Source organism: Oncorhynchus tshawytscha, linkage group LG07 (genome assembly GCF_018296145.1).
Source record: "Oncorhynchus tshawytscha isolate Ot180627B linkage group LG07, Otsh_v2.0, whole genome shotgun sequence".
Taxonomy (NCBI): Eukaryota; Metazoa; Chordata; class Actinopteri; order Salmoniformes; family Salmonidae; genus Oncorhynchus; species Oncorhynchus tshawytscha.
In genome coordinates, this window is record NC_056435.1 from 19332611 (window position 1) to 19345204 (window position 12594).

General features: G+C 41.0%; 1 protein-coding gene across 1 annotated transcript in view; it reads left to right on the top strand.

The window, feature by feature from the left end:
• Nucleotides 1–4200: 4200 nt before the first annotated feature.
• LOC112254117 (receptor-type tyrosine-protein phosphatase T) overlaps nucleotides 4201–12594 on the top strand; it is a 491368-nt gene continuing 482974 nt past the window's right edge. The window contains exon 1 of the mRNA XM_024426355.2: nucleotides 4201–4671. Within this exon, the coding sequence (XP_024282123.1) occupies nucleotides 4596–4671 (76 nt within the window). The 5' untranslated portion in view covers nucleotides 4201–4595. The remainder of the gene's footprint in view (nucleotides 4672–12594) is intronic.

A 12594-nucleotide genomic window follows, 5' to 3' on the forward strand; every position in this document is an offset into this window, starting at 1 on the left:
ACACAAGGGCATGCTAATTTAAAAGATGACTAGTCATTATGAGCCTGGTTCTGTAAGGAATGCAGGCACATTATGGGAAACAGGCCAGGTAATTATCTTTTTTTTTTTTTAAGTATAAGGAAATTGGTGTGACCAAATCATGTGCTGGTACCACCAACTGAAGAGGTTGGTAGCATCAGTGCCACTAAGTTAATGTAGAACCCTGGAATTATATTGAATATCTGCCAGACCATTCTTATTCCTTTCTTGGCCTTTCAATTACTGTAACTCAACTATAGTCTAATTTTGCTAAATCATCTTTATGGAGTCAGATAAACATTTCAATAGGCGAATTGCTTAGTCTTATCACGGGTCGCATGTGAGGCATAAATAATCTAAATGTGAAATATTACCCCACTACTGTAAATTGTGACCCCAATATAATATATCATTAGGAATGTGTGTATTATATTGATCACTTTAGATGTCCGGTCGGGGTTTGTTTGTTTTTTCTAATGTAGAGGATGGGCATATCCTTCACTGTTGTATACCCATCGGTCTGTAGAAAGTTTTAATAATTCCATTTCATTGGGCAACAGGTCGCCAAGCGGTTAAAGAGCGCCTGCCCCTAAAAAAACTGCTAGTTCCTTTGAAAACGGCCTATGTGGCAGCGATATGAGTCCGAAACATTTATTTCAGTGTCAAAATTGATAATAAAGTCCGTCTCTAAAACAGAGTTTGGAACCTGAGTGAGAGTAAATTAAATTTGGGTTCCGCCCACATTCACTGAATGGGTCTCCATTGTTTCATCGTGCCCCAACACATTCAAAGGATCATGGCCTGTTTGAGACTAAATCAATCAAATGTATTTATAAAGCCCTTTTTACGTCAGCAGTTGTCACAAAGTGCTTATTCAGAAACCGAGCTTAAAACCTCAAAGAGCAAGCAATGCAGATGTAGAAGTATGGTGGCTAAGAGGCCAGATCGTTCTTCAAGATGTTAAAACATTCATAGATGACCAGCAAGGTCAAATAATAATCACAGTGGTCATAGAGGGTGCAACAGGTCAGCACCTCAGGAGTAAATGTCAGTTTGAGAGAGAGAGTACACTTGGAACCAAAAAGGCACAACACAACAGCAAGCAGCTGACACTAATTGAGGAGTCCATGTACACAGACAACTTCTGGCAAAATTGTAAAGCCCCCCAAAAAAAAAAAAAAAAAAAATCTAAACAAGGAATTAGCGATACAAAATGGTGACATATGGACAACCCATTTTAAACCACCCTACAACACCGTTCAAATTTATGCGAAGTTGAATGGATTAGAAAAAGCTATGAAGGACAATCAAAAATCCACTGGACTCAACCAATTACTGACCAAAGCTGTATATAAAACTTTAGACTCTCAAATTTAAAAAAGCATTCGGACCTGATGGCATCCTAAACGAGATGCTCAAATTCACTATTGCAAAATGTCAATAAGCTATATTAAAACTGTTTAATTTTGCCCTCCCGAGTGGCTCAGAGGTCTATGGCACTGCATCTCAGTGCTAGAGTCGTCAATACAGACCCTGGTTTGATTCCAGGCTGTATCACAACCGGCCGTGATTGGGATACCCATAGGGTGGCGCACATTTGGCCCAGTGTCGTCTGGGTTTGGTCTGGGTAGGCCTTCATTGTAAATAATAATTTGTTCCTAACCGACTTGCCTAGTTCAATAAAAGTTAGATAAAATAAATAATTAAAACAATTTGATTCTGAGTGTACAGTAGGTTATTTCCCTGACATCTGGAATCAAGGACTCATGACACCAATCTTTAAGAATGGAGACAAATTTGACCCTAACAATTACAGAGGTATTTGTGTGAACAGTAACGTGGGGAAGGTTTTCTGTAGCATTATAAATGTAAGAGTTCTAAACTTTCTTAATAAGCACAATGTCTTGAGTAAAAGCCAAATTGGATTTATACCAAAACATCGCACAATCGATCATATTTACACCCTACAGTACACACCCTGACCAAAATAATACTAAACGTGTACGTGTCACGGATTCCCCTGGTACTGCTGCTCATTCTGTGCACCAGTTCCGGAGGTCTATGTCACCGGCCTCTAGGTGTCACTGAACTGTTTCATTACACACACCAGGTTCCCATTTCCCCTGATTAGTAATTGTATATATGTGCCCTCTGTTCACCATTGTCTTGTCGGTTAGGTTATTGTTCCTTAAACTTTCTCACAGACCAGATTTGCCCTCACAAAAAAATGCCCCTTAGGTATTAATTTAGAATCCTCTAAATGTAATTATTGGCAGAGAGTCAGGCAGAGAGTGACCTGTTTAAAAAAAATATTCAATTTTATTTGGAATGGCAAGCCAGACAAAATTAAAAGGGACTATTGTCTCACCCCATGTTCAAGAATGGCCTTGTTTCACTTTATTCAGATTAAAACAGCTCACTTTTGGTTATTTGAAAATTACATAATCTCCAAAATATCGTTATTTTTTAAAACAAGGACTTGAAAATGAGATTGTGAAATCTGCAAACAACGTTTCCAGTCCGAGAATGAGAATGGTAAATGACTGTAATTAATAAATTAATTCAACAGATTGGAATACAAAAAGAAGCCATCCATCCACCCATTATGGGCTATTCACAGGACAATAGACTCTTGCCAAGAAGGAGGGTAGTATGAGAATTTTATCATCAATTTCTCAAGCCAAAACGTCTTGATGGCCTTCACCAGTTCATCTTTGCTTGTAGGCTTGGCTGAGTTACAGATGGATGTTTTCAGTTGAAGCCAAACAAGTTTGATTTAAATCAGGAGACCTACATGTAGAGATGATTTTTTAAAACTTTTAGATATACTGTAGGCCTACCGTAGGTGTTGTAGGCCTTTTTATTTATTCTTTGTTTTACTACATAAAGGTCTACTTACTCTGCTGGCGTCTTGGCCCAGTTTATGCACTTACACCAGCAGTTACACCAGCTCTGTCAGGAGGCATGGGCCAAAATTCACCCAACTTATTGTGGGAAGCTTGTGGAAAGCTACCCGAAACATTTGACCCAAGTTAAAAAATGTAAAGGCAATTATGACAAATACTAATTAGGTGTATGTAACCCACTGGGAATGTGATAAAAGAAATAAAAGCTAAAATAAATAATTCTCTCTACTATTATTCTGACATTTCACATTCTTAATATAAAGTGGTGATCCTAACTGACCTAAGACAGGCAATTTTAAACAAGGATTAAATGTCAGGAATTGTGAAAAACTCAGTTTAAATGTATTTGGCTAAGGTGTATGTAATCTTCTGACTTCAGAAGTGGAGGCTCCTCAGAGGAGGAAGGGGAGGAAAGTCCTCTGTGAATTTCATAAAAATAAAAGATAAAACTGCACTAATTATATTAATGTCACTAAATAATTGATTTAAACTGTTTTGCAATGAAGGTCTACAGTAGCCTAGCCTGAGGACAGCTATTTTCTCACCCCCTTCCATATACTTACACAGTAATTATGACAACTTCCGGAGGACGTCCTCCAACCTATTAGAGCTCTTGCGGCATGAACTTTAATGTTGTCCACCCAATCAAAGGATCAGAGAATGGATGTAATACTGAAAAGGCGGCAGGTAGCCTAGTGTTTAGAGCGTTGGGCCAGTAACTGAAAGGTTGCTGGTTTGAATCCCCGAGCTGACAAGGTTAGTTAGTCCACTGTTCACCGGTAGGCCGTTGTTGTAAATAAGAATCTGTTCTTAACTGACATCGCTAGTTAAATAAAGTTTAAAAAAATAACCTGTGGTTTGAATTGAAGAGTGCAGTCCATAAACGCAGATGAAGGCTATCAAGGATCTGGAAAGATAATATATGAATGGCTTAAGAGCTCATAACATTTTTAGTAAAAGGCTCAGTGCTGTTATCGTGCAAAGTGAGATTTTGAAAACAGAGGTGCTAATAATTTTGACCCCTATGTTTTTTAGATTTTTTTTATTACTTGTTAAACAAAATCTCGTTATTTGTTTTCTATTGTATTAGTATAAAATAATATAATTTCCCCAAAAAATATTAGCATACAATATGTATTGTATTATTTATTTTATACAATATTTGTTGCTTATCTTTATCAAGGGTGCCAATGAAATCTCACTTTTGACATAGCTAAAAGGTTATCAAAGCGCGGGAAGCTTTCATTGGGCGCACGAACGGCTGCTCTTTTTTTTTAGGAAGCAGCCGCACTTTCGGCATCAGAAGTGAGTGTCAGCACTGGAGAAAGAATAGCTCGCACACTGTCACGTCTTTCTTCTGCCCCAGCACAGCGGAATATAAGACTCCAACACAGAGATAGAGGTTCAAACGTCGTGTCGGAGCGGCAGGTAGGCTTTAGGGAACCCGGGGACATCGGAATGTTCTGCCACTCTCCTCGCTCTTCTCTATCTGTTCTCAACTCCGCTTGCCATCAGTTACTGATTGAAGTCATACAATCAACCGGGATTGCTGTATACTGCCTTTCAGTAGGTCTACTCCCTCACTGCAATACCAATGCGAGGGTACTGTCAGTGTATACAGTCAGCGAGTAAACGGACGGGAGGCGCGCATGTAAAATAGTCACTGACAAAATGGACAAAGGGAACTACATCATTGCTTCGCTTCTTTTTCAACTGCTGGACTTAATATGTGGACAGTTCTTTCCAGGTAAGTGTATTCTTGTTTCTCGGAAGTGCTTAGAAGCCTATAGGCTACTTTCATCTCAGTAGAGTCTGTGCTTTGGAGATGGCGATACGCAGGGACCGTGGGCAGGTGCATTCGTAGGAGTTAATGCTGCGTCTCCAACTTTTATTTTCGAATATTGTAGGCTACATAATTGAACCCACACGCACGCACGTACGCTCCCAACACACACACACACACACACACACACACACACGGTATCAAAATGCACGCCCTTCGAGCACTTGTTACTTAAAGCGCAATTTGGGGAGCTTTTGGTCAAGCTTTTTTTTTCACATGTAGCCTGGGCTATAAAACATGACATTGACAAAATCGAGAATATTGACGTGTATCTGTAATGCAGACTCGTTATGACACAGATAGGCTAAACTATCCAACACATAACCATTACACAAAGCAGCGGTAATTTCGGAGTAGTTTATAACGTGATAATAAGTAAACTACGCATAACGTTGAATAGGCTATACGTGGACCAACTCGAATAAACTCTGCTTTTAAACAATATTTCACTATACACGAGGCTAATTCCTATAACCTAACCTATGCTATGTACGGATATAATCTACCTCCCATATTCATACTCGCGATTCGAAATGAGGTTTTGATTGGAAATAAGTGAGACAGACCCATTGCTACATTGTGGCAAAAGTTTTCGTGGAAAATATATTTGTGCTGTAACCTATATTTAAACAGTTTAACATGACGGTAGTTGGACGAAATTTTAAAATAACTTGATACCACGGAACAGACTGCTGGCTCAGTCACCTTAGCTTTTTCTTGCTCTCAAACTGTATCTAGTTGAATATCTGATAGTAGGCCTAATGAACAAAACCATTAAATACATGTAGGCCTTCTTCAAATCCACTGTTAATAAACAGAAAAACTAATCTAAATAAGAAAAGAAAATTAATAATCGTGACATTTGTGAACGTGGTTGAAATCCGCATACTGAAAGGCCAAATGTCAAAGATTTTATTTTATTTGTTTTACAATTTTTGTCATACTTTTTCAGTGCCATTGAATTTCTTATCTTGTCTATGAGCAAGGCTACAAAAAGTATTCATCCGAGACAGATGAGAAAGCGAGACACCCCACTGGCTGTTATTTTCTGGGGGGTTTTCTGGTTAAATTAAAGTCAATGAATTATTTAGACCAGAACCTGCTGCTATTGCCTTGGGTGTCTATGGGACACACACTCAGTTAAGTTGACCGGAACTGACCATTTAAAAAAATATCAATGACCAGAGTGAATTATCTTCATTTATCCACCATCTTCGGTGTTCATGAGTTTGATACGGTCTGCCTGCTGAGTTGTTCACCCGTAAGGTGGCGCTCTGGGCACATCATTATATTACACTCACCCACACCAGAGGATCATGCGCGCAAGAGAACTTCACTAAACAGTCAAGGACAAAGATGGTTGTAAATCCGAGACTCTTGGAATACCCTTTCTTCATAAAAAAAAACAAGGCTTTTTATTACTTACGTTTGTGGTTATTTATCGTAGAAATTGATGATAACACTTTATGGATTGGTGTCCATTTTATTTATTTCCGATGCATAACTCCATATGGACTTGGTGGTAGACTGATTTATTTTTTAAATCAAACTTAATTCTTGGACAAAGGCATGGAAACCTCTCTTTTGTTGGTAATGTGCATTAGTTACACAACTTTAATATATCATGTGCAGTAGGCCCTGCTGTAAATCAGGATATTCTGTGTAGATATTTATTTTATTTTTATGAATTGATATGTCATGCCAGTCAGTCATCTGCATTTCAGCAACACTCTCCCAAATAAGCAGAAGAACAGACAACCAACATGATTCATTTCAGTGGGAAATAGTAGTGTTGAATACAGCCCATGGTGTTTTTTTCATTGGCCATTGCCCCTTTGCCAAGGAAAGAAATCTAGTGGAAAAATGTTGCTTCTCTGCATACATTACCAAGGGCTCCCCACTCCTTTGCATACATCATCCTGCAGCACCCTAACACCTGCATTGTAACAGGAGACAGCAGTCACTCTGTATGCTGGAGAGGACACTCGCTAGCCAAGTGCTGCCAGACTAATGGTAATTCCAGGCTGATGCAGTGTCCGTGTTCAAGGCCCCTCTCGCCAGCTCTTCCATTTTAGGGAGCAGGTTTGTGTTGTTCGTCATAAATCTTGTTCTGGAAGCAGCTTTACAAAGTGGTCACTAGCTGGCACAGCCACAAAGTCATAATATCTTAAGATTTTTAAACTAACCCTAACCTTAGGCATACTGCTAACGCCGACCTTAAATTAAGACGAAAACGGCCATTGTTGTTTTCATTAAAAAAAATGGTTTTATATATATATAGCCAATTTTGACATTTCAGCTGGCCCCACTAAGGGAAAATCACTGTTCTGCCTCCAGGACAAAACTCATGACAATAAGTGTCAACCTGCTGTTAGGGAGGGACACATGTTGGCGGCTTAGAGATAGTGTGTGTGTGTGTGTGTGTGTGTGTATACCGTGAACTTCAGTTTGCTCCAGAGTATTTATAAACATTTCCTGTTAGGTTTTGTTGATATTCCACAATGGCTGAAGCCAAAAAGTAAGGGGTGTTATTTAGGATTGGTTTGACTTGGGATTTTATTTACATTGAACACAAATATGAACGCAACAATTTCAAAGACGTTACTGAGTTACAGTTCATATGAGGAAATCGGTCAATTGAAATAAATGAATTAGGCCCTAATCTATGGATTTCACATGACTGGGAACACAGATACCGTACCTTAAAAAAAAAGGTAGGGGTGTGGATCAGAAAACCAGTCAGTATCTGGTGTGACCACCATTTGCATCATGCAGCATGACACATCTCCTTTGCATAGAGTTGATCAGGCTGTTGATTGTGGCCTGTGGAATGTTGTCCCATTTGTCTTCAATGGTTGTGCGAAATTGCTGGATATTGGCGGGTTCTAGAACACGCTGTGTACATGTTGATTAAGAGCATCCCAGACATGCTCAATGGGTGACATGTCTGGTTTCAGCTTCCGTGAATTGTGTCCAGATCCTTGCGACATGGGGCCGCGCATTATCATGCTTAAACATGAGATGATGGCGGTGGATGAATGGCACGACAATGGGCCTCAGGATCTTGTCACGGTATATCTATGCATTTAAATTGCCATCGTAAAATGCAATTGCGTTCATTGTCCGTAGCTTATGCCTTCCCATACCCAGACTGCCACCATGGGGCACTCTGTTCACAACATTGGCATCAGAAAACCGCTCACTCACACAACGCCATACACGCTGTCTGCCATCTCCCTGGTATAGTTGAAACCGGGATTCATCCGTGAAGAGCACACTTCTCCAGCGTGTCAGTGGCAATCGAACGTAAGCATTTGTCCACTGAAGCCAATTACGACTGCAGTCAGGTCAAGACCCTGGTGTGGATGACGAGCATTCAGATGAGACGGTTTCTGACAGTTTGTGCAGAAATTCTTTGTTTGTGCAAACTCACAGTTTCATCAGCTGTCCGGGTGGCTGGTCTCAGATGACCCCGTAGATGAAAAAGCTGTATGTGGAGGTCCTAGGCTGGCGTGCTTAAACAGAGTCTGCGGCTGTGAGGCCAGTTAGACATACTGCCAAATTCTCTAAAACAACGTATGTGTAAGGGGTGCATAATCGGTGGCAGGGAAATCAGATGCAGGATAGCAGAACTTGGTAATAGCCGGAGCAGTTCAATAGCAAAACCCACGGCATAAAAATAACAAGAATAATAGGGTAACAAAACCCTGTCGCACACCAAACAACACGTGCACAAGCACTTACAATAAACAATGCTACACAAAGACATGGGGGGAACAGAGGGTTAAATACACAACAAATGATTGAGGGAGTTGAAACCAGGTGTGAGGAAAAACAAGACAAAACACATGGAAAATGAAAAGTGGATCGATGATGGCTAGAAGTCCGGCGACGCCGACCGCCGAGCGCCGCCCGAATAAGGAGAGGACCCGACCTCGGCAGAAGTTGGGACAGTATGGTAGAGAAATTAACATTAAATTCTCTGGCAACAGCTCTGGTGGACATTCCTGCAGTCAGCATGCCAATTGTACACTTCCTCAAAACTTGAGACATCTGTAGCATTGAGTTGTGGCCGTTTACTGTCCCCAGCACAAGGTGCACCTGTGTAATGATCATGCTGTTTAATCAGCTTTTTGATATGCCACACCTGTCAGGTGGCTGGATTATCTTGGCAAAGGAGAAATGCTCACTAACAAGGATGTAAACACATTTGTGCACCCAAGTTGAGAGAAATAAGCTTTTTGTGTGTATGGAACATTTCTGGGATCTTTTATTTCAGCCTACGAAACATCTGACCAACACTTTACATGTTGCGTTTATTTCTTTGTTCAGTATAGTTATTTTTAATTGCTCTGTCGCTATACTTCCATAATTGTGCTTTATTCCACAGGTAGGCAAACATACACTTGAACTTTTAATTAGGTATTGTGATTGAATAACAATTTCAAAGAGATCTGAATATTGTAATAGAAGATGGTTAAAGAAACTGGATTTCATCCAAACAAGAAATTGTGTCAAGCAATTCAACTGTGATTGCCCCAGCAAATGTAACTGGCAGTCACTCAAGCACTGATAGGGGAAACGACTACACCTCCAGAACTTCAGAGAGGGGGGAAATGTACTTCAAGTGGTCGAGAAATGAAACACCTGAGAGCACAAATGGGGTTGGGAGGCTGTCAGAGAGTTAATGAATTTCACACGCATGCCTATCCTTTGGGCCTTTTAGAAAAAAAGGTTGAAAACAGTAAAAAAGGAGAAAAATATATCTGGAACATGATTTTTCCCAATCAATCCATGAGAACCTGTCAGAAGCCTAATTGTTTCTTTCAACTCACAGTTATCGTCTGGCCCCTTGTGTTGCCGTGGCTACAGCGGGTCAGCAGAGTGGCAGGAACACTTTTTGACAAGCTGTCTGTCACTCACCGTCTGTTTAGTATGCTCACCCACCCGGTCACGTTCTCTCTTTTTTTCCAGAGAAGAGAGCTGCATTTGCTGTGTGAGTGGATGGAGCTGTATTTGCCAGTGGTCTGCTTATCTGCATGACTGTGTCACCCTAATCCACAGCACTTATTCTATTTGCCTGACTAAATGACAGCTTAATCCAGGGGCAGGCCTGTGCCATAGGATGCTAAAGTGCAAGCCGCTGGAAGAATGTCTCTCTCTCTCTTTTTTTTTTCAATGACATACTTTAAAGCTAGATATCATGCCTGAAAACCTTGTTGTGAAGCACAGGAGGAATGCCTGGTTTTATTGCTGACCGAGGCTCATATTCTTTGAGGTGAAAACCAGGGCCCGTATTTATAAAGTGTTTTAGAGTAGGAGTGCTGAACTATCTAGGATCAGTTTTAATCATAATTAATATTGAGGGGGGCTGATTCTAGATCAGTACTCTGAGACTTTTTGTGATACATTCTGTAGTTGCTCAAAGTTTAACCTGATATTTCAAGGCACGAAGCACATAATGACTCAGTTGAAAGAGGATGAGAGTGAGGGAGGGAGGATGAGGGAGAGGGGAAGATAGAGGGAGATTGCTATGAGAGAGGGAGAGAGAAATGGAGAAAAAGAGAGTCGGTGCAGGGGTTTCCTGATAGAAGGGGATTCCGAGGGTTTTACAGGTAATACAATTTAATTATGTTTTTCTCATTGTGCAGTGCTGGATTTACAGGTATTGCCCAATTATTGAGAGATTCATGAACGTACGGGGGGAAATTGATCCGTTGTACTGTCACCTGGGAATTGACAGAGCAGGTCAAGACATAAACCGTAATTTGAGCAAACACCTCTCTCGCCATTGTTTGTGGTGTGAGAAAGGGACAAAGAAATTATCAAATTCTGACTGGCGAGGAAGTGACCCACAATAGGACTATTATCTAGGAAAAAAACACAAACATTGTTTTCCTATATTTTCATGTGTTCTATTCCTACGCCATACAGTATGTGGACATTTTCTTATCAATTGATGGCGATTAGTATAGTTCTCACGTTAAAGAACCTGTTGGACTTTTGTTTGGATGTTATCAAGACTACACATAAATACCAAATCATCCCTAAAGAGAGAACTCTAGTGTTGTAGCTAGCAGTTAATCAGTGACATCCATCTCATGCTATCATCTTACACTATACTGTGTCTTGCTGGAATTCTATTCAGAGAGGGAAACTAAAGCTGAGGATTTTAAGACCATACACAGGAGGCCAATCTCCCCATACCTTGTGTGTTTTCCAAATGGCACCCTATTCCTTACATAAGTGTACTACTATTAACCAGAGTGTCTATTCGCTCTCGTCAAAATTAGTGCAACTATATAGGAAATAGTGTGCTATTTGGGAAGCAGCTCTTCATTACACAGTAGCAGAAACTCTACTACTGAAATCAGAGTGGTGAGCTAAAGGGAGATAGAGAGGGAGGGGGAGAGAGCAGGAGAGTGTGGAGGCAAGATAGGGAGAGGGAAGTGTAAGAGGGGAAGGTTCAGGTTAGATAGGAGGAAGAGAGTGTATGAGAGGGAATGGAGAATGAAAGGGATGGATAGACAGAAAGAGAACGCTCCTCTGTGTAGACTCAAGAGACTGTGCCAGAATAAGGAAGGTCCCCTCGAGGCTGTGGAAGCTCTGCTTAAGGTTTGCTCAACAATCCTCCAGCTCTCAAACAGCCGTCTTTCGACGTGATGTTTGCGAAGTGAGCCTTCAATTCTCCCAGGAATCACAGTACAGTAATCCAGCATCTGCCTCCCATCTCCACTCTGCTCTCCCATCAGCTCTGACTCTTATCTTTCTTTCTTCATTGTCTCTCTTTCTCCTCATTTTTCTCTTTCTCCTTCACTTTCTCTGTCCCACCCACCCTCACACCAACAAATCCGCACCAACTAGCCAGATATCTTCATCGATAATGGCATGCACCGTCATTTCTCCATCTCTCCTCCTCAAAGTGTGAGATGGATGGAGAAGTACATGCACATTCCCTTCCCCCACCGTAATTGTCAGGATCCATCAAAAATATTACCGTTAATTGGACAGAGAGGAAGAGAGGGTTAACGTAAATTCAGACTTGATTAATAGATAATTACTTCTGTCATCAACGGAAATAATTACCGGCAAATTGCTGCTCAGATTGGAAGCCTCAAACAAAAAGCTGCTGCACTGCCAGCCGTCTCTGCCTCTCCGTCAAACATTTATTTCAGATTTAGAGGGTAGCCATGGAAAAGTGCTCCTCATATTAGATTTTACAGGTACAGTGCACCAAAAAGTTGGTGACCACTGTATTAGTCTACAGTGAATTGTCTATATAAGTCTATACCTGTCTATATAAGGTCCCACAGTTGACAGTGCATGTTAGAGCAAAACCCAAGCTATGAGGTCGAAGGAATTGTCAGTAGAGCTCTGAGACACGATTGTGTCGAGGCATAGATCTGGGGAAGGGTAGTAAAAGAATTCTGCAGCATTGACGGTCCCCAAGAACACAGTGGCCTCCATCATTCTTAAATGGAAGAAGTATGGAACCACCAAGACTCTCCCTATAGCTTGCCGCCCGGCCAATCTGAACAATCGGAGGAGAAGGGCCTTGGTCAGGGAGGTCCAGAATTTCTCTGTGGAGATGGGAGAACCATCCAGAAGAACAACCATCTCTGCAGCACTCCACCAATCAGGCCTTTATGGTAGAGTGGTCAGACAGAAGCCACTCCTCAGTAAAAGGCACATGACAGCCTGCTTGGAGTTTACCAAAAGGCACCTAAAGGACTCAGACCATGAGAAACAAGATTCTCTGATCTGATGAAACAAAGATTGCACTCTTTGGCCTGAATCAGAGCATCACGTCTGGAGGAAACCTGGCAC